The 16,482-nt window shown below is 40.9% G+C and overlaps 1 protein-coding gene across 14 annotated transcripts in view; it reads right to left on the reverse strand.

Annotated features, from left to right (window-relative positions):
- The window catches only part of ANO6 (anoctamin 6), a 216,726-nt gene that overhangs the window by 38,013 nt on the left and 162,231 nt on the right, over positions 1 to 16,482 (reverse strand). For all 14 annotated transcript variants that reach the window (XM_509014.8, XM_003313749.6, XM_009425570.5 and 11 more), the window contains 3 exons: positions 16,200 to 16,260; positions 6,009 to 6,151; positions 3,809 to 3,886 (listed from right to left, as the gene is read on the reverse strand). In XM_509014.8, coding sequence (XP_509014.3) covers positions 3,809 to 3,886; positions 6,009 to 6,151; positions 16,200 to 16,260 — 282 coding nt within the window. The remainder of the gene's footprint in view (positions 1 to 3,808; positions 3,887 to 6,008; positions 6,152 to 16,199; positions 16,261 to 16,482) is intronic.

Below are 16,482 nucleotides of genomic sequence, written 5' to 3' on the forward strand. Positions count from 1 at the left end.
TAGGATTCTTAGCTCTTCTTGTTGAATTGATCCCTTTACCATTACATAATGGCCTATTTTGTCTCTCTTTTGATCTTTGTTGGTTTAAAGTCTGCTTCATGAGAGACTAGGATTGAAACCCCTGCTTTTTTTTGCTTTCCATTTGCTTGGTAGATCTTCCTCCATCCCTTTATTTTGAGCCTATATGTGTCTTTGCACATGAGATGGGTCTCCTGAATTCAGCACACTGATGGGTCTTGACTATTTATCCAATCTGCCAGTCTGTGTCTTTTAATTGGGGCATTTTGCCCATTTACGTTTAAGTTTAATATTGTTATGTGTGAATTTGATCCTGTCATTATGACATTCGCTGCTTATTCTGCCTGTTAATTAAAGCAGTTTCTTCATAGGATCGACGGTCTTTACAATTTGGCATGTTTTTGCTGGGGCTGGTACCGGTTGTTCCTTTCCATGTTTAGTGCTTGTTTCAGGAGCTCTTGTAAGGCAGGCCTGGTGGTGACAAAATCTCTCAGCATTTGCTTGTCTGTAAAGGATTTTATTTCTCCTTCACCTATGAAGCTTAGTTTGGCTGGATATGAAATTCTGGGTTGAAAATTCTTTTCTTTAAGAATGTTGAATATTGGCCCCCATTCTTTTCTGGCTTGTAGGGTTTCTGCCAAGAGATGTGCTGTTAGTCTGATGGGCTTCCCTTTGTGGGTAACTCAGCCTTTCTCTCTGGCTGCCCTTAACACTTTTTCCTTCATTTCAACCTTGGTGAATCTGACAATTATGTGTCTTGGGGTTGCTCTTCTCAAGGAGTATCTTTGTGGTGTTCTCTGTATTTCCTGAATTTGAATGTTGGCCTGCCTTGCTAGGTTGGGGAAGTTCTCCTGGATAATATCCTGCAGAGTGTTTTCCAACTTGGTTCCATTCTCCCTGTCACTTTCAGATACACCAATCAAACACAGATTTGGTCTTTTCACATAGTCCCATATTTCTTGGAGGCTTTGTTCGTTGCTTTTTACTTTTTTCTCTAACCTTGTCTTCTCCCTTTATTTCATTAATTTGATCTTCAATCACTGATACCCTTTCTTCCACTTGATCGAATTGGCTACTGAAGCTTGTGCATGCAACACAAAGTTCCCGTGCCATGGTTTTCAGCTCCATCAGGTCATTTAAGGTCTTCTCTACATTGTTTATTCTAGTTAGCCATTTGTCTAACGTTTTTTCAAGATTTTTAGCTTCCTTGCGATGGGTTAGAACATTATCTTTTAGCTCAGAGAAGTCTGTTATTACCGACCTTCTGAAGCCTACTTCTGCCAACTTGTCAAAGTCATTCTCTGTCCAGCTTTGTTCCGTTGCTGGTGAGGAGCTGTGATCCTCTGGAGGGGAAGAGATGCTCTGATTTTTATAATTTTCAGCTTTTCTGTTGGTTTCTCCCCATCTTTGTGGTTTTATCTACCTTTGGTCTTTGATGTTGGTGACCTACAGATGGGGTTTTGGTGTAGATGACCTTTTTGTTGATGTTAATGCTATTCCTTTCTGTCTGTCTGTTTTCCTTCTAACAGTCAGGTCCCTCAGCTGCAGGTCTGTTGAAGTTCCACTCCAGACCCTGTTTGCCTGGGTATCACCAGCGGAGGCTGCAGAACAGCAAATATTGCTGCCTGATCCTTCCTCTGGAAGCTTCGTCCCAGAGAGGTGGCACCCTATATGAGGTGTCTGTCGGCCCCCAGTGGTAGATGTTTCCCAGTTAGGCTACACGGGGGTCAGGGACCCATTTGAGGAGGCAGTCTGTCCGTTCTCAGAGCTCAAACGCTGTGCTGGGAGAACCACTGCTCTCTTCAGAGCTGTCAGACAGGGACATTTAAGTCTGCAGAAGTTTCTGCTGCCTTTTGTTCAGCTATGCCCTGCCCACAGAGGTGGAGTCTGGATGCATTAGGCCTTGTTGAGCTGCGGTGGGCTCTGCCCAGTTTGAGCTTCCTGGCTGCTTTGTTTACCTACTCAAGCCTCAGCAATGGTGGACGCCCCTCCCCTAGCTAGGCTGCCACCTCGCAGATTGATCCCAGACTGCTGCGCTAGCAGTGAGGAAGGCTCCTTGGGCATGGGACCCACTGAGCCAGGCATGGTAGAGAATCACTTTGTCTGCTGGTTGCTAAGACCTTGGGAAAAGTGCAGTATTTGGGCAGGGGGTGTCCCATTCTTCCAGATAGTCTGTCACGGCTTCCCTTGGCTAGGAAAGGGAAATCGCCCAACCCCTTGTGCTTCCCGGGTGAGGCGATGCCCTGCCCTGCTTCAGCTCGCCCTCTGTGGGCAGCACCCACTGTCCAACCAATCCCAATGAGATGAACCAGGTACCTCAGTTGGAAATGCAGAAATCACCCGTCTTCTGTGTTGATCACGCTGGGAGCAGCAGATGGGAGCTGTTCCTATTTGGCCATCTTGGCAACTTCCTTTTTAACTTTTTTTTGAGACAGAGTCTCACTCTGTCACCCAGGCTGGAGTGCAGTGGTGCAGTCTCGGCTCCCTGCAACCTCCACCTCCTGGACTCAAGCAATTCGCCTGCCTCAGTCTCCCAAGCAGCTGAGATCACAGGTGAACACCTGGCTAATTTTTGTATTTTTAGTAAAGACAGGGTTTCGCCATGTTGGCCAGGCTGATCTCGAACTCCTGACCTCAGGTGATCTGCTGCCTTGGCCTCCCAAAGTGCTGGGATTACAGGCGTGAGCCACCATGCCTGGCCTTTAATTTTTTTTTTAATGTTTTTGAAATTTATTATAGTATATGGTTTAAAGTAAGACTTTAACATTTATTGTCCCCCCAAATAGCTAACAAGTATTCCATTACTATTTATTGAATAATCTCCACTTGTCTGATGGATTTATAATGCCTCTTTTCTGACATATTACATTTTTATTGCTATCAGGGGCTATTTCTAGGCTTCATGTGCTATTCTTGAATCTGGCTGTTCTTGAGCCATTAAAACTCACACTAAATTATTACATCACTAATATGATTCCATCAATAAGCCTAAAACTAACTTAGTAAGTACTGATATTTTACAGAAAATGTGTTTCTATCTAGAATCATTCATTTAATTATCATTCATTCAGATCCTTTACAACTTTCAAGAGTTTTTATGTTTTCTTTGATAGTTCCTATTATCTTTTTGTTAAGGGTATTCCTAGACATGTTATTTATTTTTTTTTTTGAGATGGAGTCTTGCTCTGTTACCCAGTCAAGTGCAGTGGTGTGATTTTCACTCACTGCAACCTCCGTCTCCTGGGTTCAAGTGATTCTCGTGCCTCAGCCTCCCGAGTAGCTGGGACTACAGGTGTGTGACACCATGCCTGGCTAATTTTTGTATTTTCAGTAGTGACGGGGTTTCATCATGTTGGCCAGGCTGGTCTTGACTCCTGAACTCAGGTGATCCACCCACCTTGGCCTCCCAAGGTGCTTGGATTATAGGCATGAGCCACCGCCCCTGGCCAACATTTTATTTTGATTGTTGCTGTTGGAAAATTTTAGAATTCTTAATGCCTTCCATATGGTCTTCACCAGAAACTGGAAAATCCTGAATCACTGATTTAAACAGATGAGGTGAAAAGAACTAGAAGAACCACTGTGAACAGATAAGGTATCTTGAACCTTGGGAGTTGCTCTATGTGGTGGCTAAAATAGTTATCTGGAAATATCTGTCTGTCTCTCTGAGACCATATAGTTTCCAGGCTCAGCATTTAGTTTCCTCAACATTTAAAATTAGATTTTAAAAAAATCTGTTACATAATAAAAACATTTTTAATCATTCAAAACATTTTTGTGATAGAATTACCCAGAAAAAGACAGCACTGGCACAGAGGGTTATCCGTATACATTTTCCCCAGGCAGTAAAGGGAATGCGTTCTTCTTCCTAATTACAAAAACAAAAAAGTTTAGTCAATCAAGGGATTATTGTAATAAAATTATTTTTCTCCTGACTGGCCAATAAATCTTAGAATTAATTTTAAAAAATTAGTTTGCAAGCATAGTCTCCTTACTCATAATTGCACTTTTTTGTTAACAATTTCAAAGTCACACATCACAAAACATGTGCAGTGTTCATTTTAATAAGTTTTTGGAAAATGCAAGCATGAATAAACTGTTTATTGGCCACGACCCGAGCTCAGGAATCTGGGTGTCTGATGGTGCCAAGCTGCAAAGCTATACTTCTGGGCTTGTCTTAGGTTTTAGAAATCGCGGTGATGATAGCGCAGAGCACAGACAGGACAAAAAGTTTCCTAGATGTCTGCAAATACTAGGTATCCACTATGTGTTTCTTGGTTGGGCTTTATATATTAACTTTGAATAAATTTTTAGAGGATTTCCATTTTATAGTTCATAAAAATATATTTAAATTCTTAAGAGTAGAAATTAACCCTCTACATGATTTACCTGTATTGTAAGAACAGCCTAATAACAGCTGCAAATACTTACAGAGTATTTAACTCTGTGCCAGGCACTATTCTAAGTAGCTTCTATACATTAACTCAATCCTTAGCTGCGATCATGAGGAAACAACTGTATTATTCCCATTTTATAGATGAGGTCACTGAGGCACCGGGAAGTTAACTAATTGGTCCAAGATCACCCAACTAGTAAGTTGCTGTGGTCAGACATGAACTCTGGCATCAGAGACTTCACCATCACACTATAGGCCTCTCTAAACAAAGGGAGGGTATGTGGGCAACGAAAGTGAAACGAGGAATAACCATAAAGAAAAAGGAACCTACACTTGCAATGTTTTAACAAGTAACATTTCAAGGGAAATTTAACTTATAAGCTGGCAATTTTAACTATAAAATTGGCAGGTTTAAATGACCAAATTGTCTTTTTTTCAGTATTTTTCCCATGTTGCTGGTATTATAAGATTTTTTAGTGCTCAAACGACTTCATAAACATCTAATTTTGTTTAAGTTTTGGCTTTCATTTCTGAATATACAATCTTTCAACAACATATGCTTTGACCCTGTCCTCTCTAGTAAACAGCAGGAACTATTCATAATGGGGATTATTTGAAGCTTTTACATTGCGAAAGACAAATGTCACTTTCTACTGGTAATTGAACCTCATTTTTTCCCATTTGTAAAAGGAAGAGGTTGAACTGTTCCCTCTGGTTCCTTTTAATGCCAACATTTTGTAAATCTGTGATTCAATTTATAAAACCTATAGTTGGGAACACTTTCAGACATTCTTGGTAAAAGCATTTTCTTTCCAAGAGCTATTCGTATTCAGAACCTACTGTTCTTATGCTGATGACTGCAAGTACAATCAGCTCAAAATTTTCTGTGTTGATGGAAAGAAGCAAGAATGCAGATGATTTAAAAATCATCTTTCAGGGACTTTGGAATATTTATACAGACAGAATATAGTTTTTTATCTTTAGAGTAGTGGTAGCAGCAGCAAATATACCTTTCCAATGACATAAAATACCTAGCACAGTACCTGAACAGAGTTGGACCTCAAAAAATACTTTCCTTCTTCCTCCATCCTTTCTCCAACTTTAGTTTATAAAGGCCACACTACTTTCTGCACATCCCAACCAGAAGGTGGAGCAGTGACTGAGGCTTACTGCAAGATAAAGGGGCAGCTGGTCTAGGATGAATAAGGGACTGGAATAATGAAAGTATACGTGAAAAATTGAGCATCAACTATAAAAACCAGTGCCTCTTTCCTTATATCTCTATGTCACAGTAAAAATTATTTTTTTTTGTATTTTTACTGTTTTTATGAAAGAAGGGGCCCCATTTATCTCCTGTGTCTACTGTTCTAAGCAGTGCTTCTTCACTTTGGCTGCACATCAGAATCACCAAAGGAGCTTTAAAAAAAAACCCTGTGCTCAGAATACCCCCAGGTTACTAAGTACCAGAGTATGTAATGATGGAACTCAGGTATCAATATTTTTTAAGCTCCCCCAAGTGATTCTAATGTGTGGTCAAGGAGGAGAACCACAGCAGTAAGTAGATTAAACTGCACCTAAATACGACCCTGCTTACCTGAGTAATCTCATTTATCACTACGTGAGTACATCGTGCTTCGTATTCTGGTCGGGCTTGTTCTTCCTGCTGTAACTCAACAGTATCCCATTCATACTCAAGTTCTGCCTGGCGTCGCTTCCAAAACTCCAAAAACAAGGTAACTAACAGAGAGACAGAAGAGCTTGTGTGGATTTTCAATGATGACTGATGTTTCAGAAATCTGTACTGAATAATATTAATTATCCATTGTACTGGCCTGTTTTCACACTGCTATAAAGAACTACCTGGACTGGGTAATTCATAAAGGAAAGAGGTTTAATTGACTCACAGTTCTGCATGGCTGGGGAGGCCTCAGGAAACTTAAAATCATGGTGTAAGGTGAAGGGAAAGCAAAACACGTCTTACATGGCAATAGGAGAGAGAGAGCACGGAGGAAAGTGCCACAGCTTTAAACCATCAGATCTCATGAGAACTCACTCACTATCATGAGAACAGGATGGGGGAAATCCACCCCCATGATCCAATCACCTCCCACCAGGCCCCTCCCATGACACATGGGGATTATAATTCGACATGAGATTTGGGTGGGGACACAGAGCCAAACCATATCATCCATAATACTTTTGTATATGGCAAATCAAATCTAAATTATAGGAGATACTACTATTTAAAAGGGAAAAACATGATTTTAAAGAAAATGTTGGTAATTTACAACATTATGAAATAGACTATAGATTCTGGGAAAGGCAATGTGATGGTCAGAAGACATGTGAGTATGTCTGACACTGAAGCATATGTTCCAGCACCTTATTGCCAACTAAAACACAAATAATGATCACAGTTCCAAAGGAGCTCATGGTCCATCCTTCATCTGCTTTTCCCCGTGCCCTCATTCTTGTACACTCTCCTTTCCTTCCTAAGGGCCTACAGGGGAAGAGGAATACTTTAGGATGTCCCAAATAAATTAATATTCATTCATACGGAAAACTAGTATTTTTCTCAATCTTATATAATGTATGACTAAAATAATTTTTTAGGAATCATTTTTCAGAATTTTTAACTTTAAATACTAAATAAAAACATTAAATGTTAATTGAAAAAATGCAGTTTCAGGGTAAATACCCTATGCCCTTCTTCTAATCAGACTGCGAACCCTAAGTCCTTCCTATAAAAAAATTCTGTAATCACCACTCTTCTATTTACAAACATTCTTTGAGTGTCTACTATCAGCTGGGAATAAAGAGAAAACAAGACACAGTCCCTGCTTCAAGGAGCTCCTAGGCATATGAGAATTATGCTGTCCTTGAACTGACAGGTATAGTTGATTATTTAGAGGGCTATGATAAAGGTAAGCACAGGTTGCTCTGGGCACACAGAACCAGAACATTTAACTGGGTGTTTCGGGGAAGGCCATCCCAGAGGAGGGGACCACTGTGATGAGTCCTGAGATGCCTCAGAGCTGATCAGGTGAAGGTGGTGGTGGGTGGAACACTAAGGCCACCTACCCCCAGGGAGCTGCACATGCAAAGGCACGGAGGCCAGAGGGCCAGGTACTTTCCCAAAACTGCAAATAATCTGGTAGTAAGCGAAAGGTGTGATGGAGGTGGGGCAGCCAGGTAAGAGCTCTGCAGGGGCACATCACAAAGGGTTTTCTGTGCTTTGAAAGGAGTTTAGAGAGTTTAACGTACAGATGGAGGAGACTTTGAAGGTAGTCTAGAGTGAGACTAGGGGCAGGGAGACCTGCTGGCAGGTACATGATGCGGCAGGATCCTTGAGGGACGTTGAGAAGGCAGACAGATGGATGCAGGTATGACAGAAGGATGATAGCCAGGTTTCTGGCTTAGGCAATATCCTAAATTCTAGTGGCATTCCTTGGAAATAGGAAGTGTCTTAAGAAGGTCAAGTGTGCAAGAGGAGACAACTGGTTTGGTTATGATCAGATGCAATGTATGTAGACTACTCAAGAAGAAATGTCCAGTAGATAGGTAAAAGTCTACAACATAGGAGGAAGATCTGGATTGAGGTGGATTTTCATTGTTTTAAGTGGCAATTGGGGCCATGAGAGAATAAGACCATTAAATGAGGTGCAGGGTAGTAATCACACCCTGGCTGCAGGTAAGAAGGACCAGGGAGCTTTTACAAAATACTGAGCCCAGGTACCACCCTGTAAATTATAAATTATGATTTTTGGTCTGGAATGGGGCCTGAGCATAGTTGTTTTGTTTGTTTTTGTTTTGTTTTGTTTTTAAGGTTTAATACGCAGTCAGGGTGGAGACTCACTGAAGTAGAGAGTGAAGAGAGCCAGAATGAAATCCTGCAGACCCTGCAGCAGGCAGCCTGAAATGCAGGAGGCAGTCTTGGGATGCACCTGTAAGGAGCAAGAATCCAACACTCCCCAATGGCAAAGACAACTGAACATGTTTAAAAGCACTCACTTCCTAGCAGTGTTTGTTTTGACTACTACTTTTCCAGTAAGTTAGAGTAGAAATAACCTGGATGTTGGAATCAGGATCAAATTGTTGAGTGTTTTATATAGAGGGTGATGGCTACTGAGAAACAACCCAGACATTTGTGCTTCTGTACCTGCCCAAGGGGAAATGAAGTGAGTATTGGCTTCTTTGTCAATGGGATGGAAATCTAGAGGGCACCATGTCCTTTTGTGGACTGACATGTGACTGGCTGGTCTTGGTGCCCAGCTGAGCCATGCTGGTCTCAGGTGGCAGATACTCCCCAAAGAGACCCTGTTGGGAGGAATGAGCCACCCATGAGCCAACCCTCCCTAGGCTGCATATGAAGCAGCATAACATACACCACCCACTTACCAAAGCCCCCCAAGGTTCTGCATCTCCTTGATAAACTCCCATACATCTCCATCAACAGAGGACTCTACTTTTTAATCTACCAAGAATCCTACTGCCAGTATTGCATATGCCCCCACCCCTGAAGCTCCCTCAGCTCTGTCTCCCACTCTGTAATTATGAAATCATTCCAGCGGTCATGTGCATTCTCTCAGAAAGGGCCCATTTTATTCCCTTTGTCAACCCTTCTTCTGCCCTTCAAAATATTAATACATAGCACTCATGCATCCCAACCTATATCTGCTTCTAGGTCTACTGTCTATCATACCCACTGGAATGTCACCTTCACGTGTGCAGGGATTTGGTTTTGTTCATAGCAGAAGCACTACGACATAGTAGGCACGTAACGAATGAATGCACTGAATGAACAAACTGAAGGAAACCACCCAGAAACTGGAGGACCCCCACCACCTGGGGAATAATCCACTCAGAGGTCCCAGCTGACTCCAACTGCTCACCTCTACACATAACCACCCACTGTCCTTACTTCCTGCTATGCTAGTCTACTTGGGCCTTCAGTACCTCCTGTACAGATGTACCTTGATTTATCGTGCTTTACAGATAGTGTTTTTATCTTCTTACAAATTGATTGTTTGTGGCAACCCCACGTTGAGCCTCTATCAATGCCATTTTTCCAACAACATGTACCCACTTTGTGTCACATTTTAGTAATTCTCACATTTCAAATTTTTCATTATTATTGTATCTTTTATAGTGGTCTGTGATAAGTGATCTTTCTTTGATGTTACTATTGTAATTGTTTTGGGGCAACATGAAGTCCACCTATGTAAGATAGCAAAATTAACAAATGTGTGTGGTCTGGCCATTCCACTGACTGGCTGCTTCCCCATCTCTCTGCCTCTCTTCTGGCCTCTCTATTCTTTGAGATGCAACAGTAGTGAAATTAGGCCAATTAATAATCCTACAATGGCTTCAAGGTGTTCAAGTGAAAGCAAGACTCACACATCTCTCACTTTAAATGAAAACTAGAAATTACTAAGTTTAGTGAGGAAGGCATATCGAAAGCTAGGCCTCTTGTGCCAGTTTGCCAAGCTGTGAGTGCAAAGGAAAAGTTCTTGAAGGATATGAAAAGTACTACTCCAGTGAACACACAAATGACAAAAAAGTGAAACAACCTTATTGCTGATACGGAGAAAGTTTTAATGATCTGGATAGAAGACCAAACCAGCCACAATATTCCCTTAGACCAAAGCCTAATTCAGAGCAAGGCCAGAACCCCCTTCCACTCTATGAAGGCTGAGAGAGGTGAGGAAGCTGCAGAAGAAAAGTTTGAAGCTAGCAGAGGTTGGTTCATGAGGTTTAAGGAAAGAAATCATCTCCATAGCATAGAAGTGCAAGGTGAAGTAGCAAGTGCTAACTGGCAGCAAGTTATCCAGAAGATCTAGCTAAGATCATTGATGAAGGTAGCTACACAACAGACTTTCAAGGTAGATGAAATAGCCTCCCATTGGAAGAAGATGTCATCTGGGACTTTCACAGCTAGAGAGAAGTCAACGCCTGGCTTCAGAACTTCTAAGGACAGGCTCACTCTCTTGTTAGGGGCTAATGCAGCTGGTGACTTCATGTTGAAGCCAACGCTCTTAGATCATTCCAAAAACCCTAGGGCCTTTAAGAATTATGTGAAATCTACTCTGCCTGTACTCTAAATGGAACAATAGAGCCTAGATGACAAGCACATCTGTTTATAACATGGTGTGTTGAATTATTTTAAGCCCATTGTTCATAAAAAATTACTCTTTTAAAAAAATTACTGCTCATTGGCAATGCATCCACTCACCCAAGAACTCTGATGGAGATGTACAGAGATTAATATTGTTTTCATGGCTATGAACACAACATCCGTTCTGCAGCCCATAGATCAAGGAGTCATTTCAACTTTTACATTTTATTATTTAAGAAATACATTTAGTAAGGCTACAGCTGCCATAGATAGTAATTATTTGGCTAGATGTTGGCAAAATAAGCAGAAATCTTCTGGAAAAGATTCACCATTCTAGATGTCATTAAGAACATTTATAATTCATGGGAGGAGGTGAAGATGTCAACATTAACAGAAGTTTAGAAGACGTTGATTCTAACCCTCATGGATGACTTTGAGAAGTTCAAGACTTCAGTGGAGGAAGTCACTGCAGATGTGGTAGAAAGAGCAAGAAGAACTAGAAATGGAGTCTGAAGATGTGACTGAACTGCTGTAGTCTCATGATCAAACTTGAAGGAATGAGAAGTTGCTTTCTATGGATCTGCAAAGAAAGTGGTTTCTTGAGATGGAATCTACTCCTGGTGAAGATGCTGTCATTATTGAAACGACAACAAAGGATTTAGAATATTACACAAACTTAGTAGATAAAGCTGTAGTAGGGTTTGAGAGGATTGACTCCAATTTTCAAAGAAGTTCTACTATGGGTAAAATGCTACCACACAGTATCACATGCTAGAGAACTCTTTTGAGAAAAAAGAGTCCACTGATGTGGCAAACTTCATTGTTGTCTTATTTTAAGAAATTTGCATAGCTACCTAAACCTTCAGCAACCATCCTCCTACCTAATCAGTCAGCAGCCATCAACACCGAGGCAAGACCCTCTCACAGCAAAAAGATTAACACTCTCTAAAGGCTCAGATGATTGTCAGCATTTGTAGTAATAAAGTATTTTTTAATTAAGGTATGTACATTTTTTGACAATGCTATGCACACTCACTAGACTATAGTATAGTATAACCATAACTTTTATATGCACTGAGAAACAAAAATTTGTGTGGCTCCCTTTACTGTGATATTCGCTTTCTTGTGGTGGTCTGGAACCTTACCCACAGTATCTCTGAGGTAGTCCTGTACCTAGCAAGAGGCCAGGATAACCCTAGATGGAGAATATACCATGAAGCATTGACAGTTTACTGGTGAGATCAAGCTTTAGCACCCTGACTCTGGGGAGGAGTCCAGGGTCAACATGCTGAAGGAATTATCATGGGTACTCTTCTATCTCACAGACTGCAAACATACTCTTCCAGCATAACCATTTTTTAAAGTATGTTGTGACTAAGCACATTAAAATCTTGTTGCACTTCGACACCTACAGGCATAAATGAAAAACTGGTACTTATAAGCCTGTTAAAATTAGGCTGGAAGATGGGTGGTTTCTTATTTTTCCGATAGAAAGAAGGGTCTGCACCTGTGTCACATGAGGTAGAACCAAGGAGACTAAACTGACATTTTCTAACCCATTCTCATTTTTTTCACAGCACCAAAAATAATGCAATTATGTCAGTAAAAACAAAATTATTTCCGCATCTTTCTCAAAGCTTGCTGCAACTTCATTAATATACACTGTATTTTGTCATCAATCTAAAGACTGATAATAGCCAAATTATTGGCAGAACTCTTATTCTATGCTTGTCACTTTCTGTCTATGGGGCTTTAGGTAATTGGCTTAATCTCCCTGAGTGTCATCTTCTTCATCTTTAAAATCGGAGTGTGATAGCCACTCATTTACTCAGTACCTATCTAGTATCTATCTCAGTATCTATAAAGTATCAACAGGAGATAATTCATGATAATATTCTTAACTTTTCTCACAAAGAGTAACATAAGCAACTCTAGTCGGTGCTATAAGGGAAGAACAGTGGATGTCCTCTTCCCTCCTCCCTGAATTTGAACATACTGGGTAAAATGCTTCTGTTTACGAAATTCTGAACTATAGGAAGCAGTTCTGCCTGGGAAGTGATAGGATTGCAATGCAGCAAGACATAGCCTGGTGTTAGCAAATCCTCAGCCTTGAAGGAAAACCCCTGGGAATTGCAGCGACAGGTGAGTGTTTTAGTTCCTTATTTCACTCAGCCACAGATTCTGCAGGGTCTGTGGAAGGCACTGCTAACCTAGTAGTCATCCAGTGTTTTGGAGTACTCCTGGGCCACGCCAGTGCTGACTCACAATGCTGTGTGTCCCAGATTGAGGGCACCAAGCCCTGGGGTGACTGTGCATGATCACAGACAGAAATTTCTGTTCCGTATCTTTTGCTCTCTCCCCCTGCAATAAGACAACTGATAGAACTTCAGCAGGGAGCAACACACTTCTGTTCTCTGGCAATCCCGAGGTGCTAGCTGATTAGGCACAGTTAAAACTCTTACATCAACATATAATAAGAAAAGAGAAAGGTTGTCTGGAACTTGGGGATCAATAACAGCTCTTCCTCTTAATCAGGATATTATTGTATCTAAACAAAATATGCATCAGATGAAGAAGATGCACATATACATAAAAAGGTTTCAGAGCAGTAAAGTGTTATGGTGTTATATCCTGCATTATCTAAGGACGAGACACACTCTGGTAGATGGGAATGTTCTGGTTGCTGTAAGAGTTTGCTGCTGAAGGTCTAGGATGTTTTAACGCCTTGAAACCATTTAGGCCTCGTAACCCACAGAGGCAGAGAAGTTAGATTAACTTCCTCAGCCTTTATTGCAACTTTTTTTTTTTTTTTTTAAGATGGAGTCTTACTCTGTCACTCAGGCTGGAGTGCAGTAGTGTGATCTCAGCTCACTGCAAACTCTGCCTCCTGGATTCAAGCAATTCTTGTGCCTCAGCCTCCAGTTGGGATTACAGGTGTGCACCATCACACCTGGCTAATTTTTGTATTTTAGTAGAGGCGAGGTTTCACCATGTTGGCCAGGCTGGTCTCAAACTCCTGACCTCAGTGATCCACCTGCCTCAGCCTCCCACAGTGCTGGGATTGCAGGCGTGAGCCACCACACCCAGCCGTTTATTCCAACCTCCTAATTCAAGGGCTAGAAACTCTCTTGCAGCTAGGGTTCCAGATCTGATTTTTTAAAATGCCTCTCAGAAGCATCTGTATGTCACTTAAGTCAGAAACTGGGCTGAATGGAGTCAGGGTGGTGGTAGCAGGAGATGCATTATTTTGCTGGTGTGGACCTAGCAGAAGCAGCACAGGTCTGAAAGTAACAGTCACAGCAGCTGTTTTCTGATCCCCAAGTGCAGCTAGTTAGGCTTCCTGGTTCCCCAGGTCCTTAGTGAGCCAGATGACTGGTGGTTTTCTGGAAATAAGTAGGCCTAGTTTAGAACTCACCCCTCAAAGGTGAAAATTAAACATTGCAGTCATGCAGCCAAGTCTGATCCAGGGAGAATCAGGTGTAAGTAGGCAAGATGCAACAAGGAAGGGAGTGGGCAGGATGTGTTTAGAACCTTTACTTCAACCATGGGTTGGTGTTTAGGACTCTATGAATCAGTATGAACAGGTGGGCTGCCTTGTCCTGAAAGGATGGACATTTTTAAGGTACGTATATGATTTATATTATATTGATTACAAAAGGTTTTCTACTCTCAACTTTCATAATTTCTAGGGAGCAGAAAAATAAGTGCCATATGCGTCTGGGCACAAAAAAGATGCTGCAGGAACATAATGGTGGTGATATGAATAACTTCACAAGAGGCTGTAGCCTGTTTGGTTCTGCAATTTCAAACTTTCTGTAAAGTGGTTCACAGCAGTAGTTCTCAAAGCAGAAGTAACAAGGAAAGCCACACAAAGCACTTAAAGTTTATCACACATATCCTTAAAAATATACATACGATGCTATAGGCAGTGCTGAAATACTTTCTGCATTCGAAAATCAGATAAAATCAGCAGCTAATGTGTAAGTCAGCTCTATAACCATGGTGTAGTTAATGATCAGAGAAAGGAAGGTTAGCTAGGAAATTTGAGGCTTGTCTTTCTAGTGTCAAAATTAACATTTTTTGCTTTATTTCAAATGTCTTCTTTAATTGGGGCTATCAGCATCCATTAGTATATGCAGTTTAGTAGATGTGTTAGAATGTTATACATTATGATTCAACGCTGAGAGTACAGTTAATAGTTAAAATGCTGACCCATGTGTTCAGCACCTAAGCTCTTACTGGGCAGAAGGGGAGGGCGGAGAAAGGTGTATTACAATGGAGGAGCACAGAGGATCTTAATACATACATTCAATCTTTATTCTTCTATGGGTCAAATATTAGTCAGAGTTTGGTCTCCAGCCAAAACATGCTAAATGGCTGAATGCCAATGTAACTGATTGGGATGTCTGGCCACCTTACAGTGCACTTTATCTGTGGAGCGGCAACAAATATCTCTAAAAAGTGAGCAAAATAACTGGATTGTCTGTTCTGTGATCCATTTGGTAATTCTTCATAGGCACAATCACTACCAAACAGAAATACTGCTGAGGACACCGTAAATAACTGATTCTGTGAGTTACATACATTGACGTGTTGTCTTTTAAAGAATAAGAAACTTGGTTCAGTTTTTTCCTCTGCCTTCCTATAACCTGAATTCTGTTGTTCCTCATACTTACACAATGAAATTGGAAATGCATCTAATTTTGAAAATGGAAATTTTTCTTCTACGTTAGAACATTCAGATCAATTAAACATTTAAAGTTTGCATTTAAAGAAAATGATAATTGCCTCATTGTATTAATGATTCTATCCCAAAGTAAATAATATGTAGTGGTAAAGTTCCCATATGGGAATTAGATCCTGTAGAATGATATCTGTTCTAGTTAGTAAGTAGAGTTTGTTGTTATTATACGAGTAGCAGATACTCATTAAATATCCGCTCACATAGAAGTGTATGAGGAAGAAAGCTCACCCATAATCACTGTGTTGCTGCTTCCTCCTGATCTCCACCCCCATAAAAGTTAGGTTGTATCACACTGTGAGGGCTGTTGCAATAATGGCTTCCAACAAATCATGCCTCCTACATCCAAGCCACTGGGTAGTACTCCCACCGCCCCACATTGATGCTGGTTTGGCCATATGACTTACTTTGGTTGATGGGACATTAGCTAACTTGGTGCAACCATAGGCTTAAAAATGCATATGCACCGAAGCTTGTCCTCTCTTCTCTTTGGAACCCTGAAACCAAGAATCCTGGGCTAGCCTACTTGAAGATGAGACACCATGTGGAGCAGAGAAGCCTTCCCAGCCGAGCCCCACAGACCAAACCAGGTTTCTAGTTGCAAGATCATCTATCCCCAGTGGAGCTGCCAGCTTACTGGAGAGTCAGCTGAGCCAACCCATGCCTGAAGAACCTCTCAGCTGACCCAGAGAATGATGAGAAATAATAAACAGGAGAAATAAAATTTGTTGTTTTAAGCCACTATATTTTGATGCAGATTTTAATATAGTAAAAGTTAACTGATACAATGTCCTCAGTTATAAATGGAATTCTAGGGGAGCTGAAGCCTGGGCAATACAAGATCCTAAAAGTGGGTTACTTTGATAGCCTACATAAAACTGTGTAATACTATCAAATTGAGTGCATGAAAAAAAAAAAAAAAAACTTACCCCATACTCCCATAAATACTGCAAAGACCAGGGTTCCAAAACTGTCAAAGATGCACAATTTCTGGAAAATATAAATGACATATAAATGAGTCATATCCTCCACTTATTAGGATTCAGTAAATATGAAATGCTTTGTCTATTCTACAGTCTTGAAGTTCTTTTCAAAGGTGATGCCTAGTTTAACAATCCTCTATGATCATACATCATTCAATGTATCCACTACACACTTACAGATGAAATTTGATTCTTTTCAAAGCAAAGTCTTTGCTGTATTAACCAGTGT

The sequence above is a fragment of the Pan troglodytes genome, chromosome 10, assembly GCF_028858775.2.
Source record: "Pan troglodytes isolate AG18354 chromosome 10, NHGRI_mPanTro3-v2.0_pri, whole genome shotgun sequence".
Classification (NCBI taxonomy): domain Eukaryota; kingdom Metazoa; phylum Chordata; class Mammalia; order Primates; family Hominidae; genus Pan; species Pan troglodytes.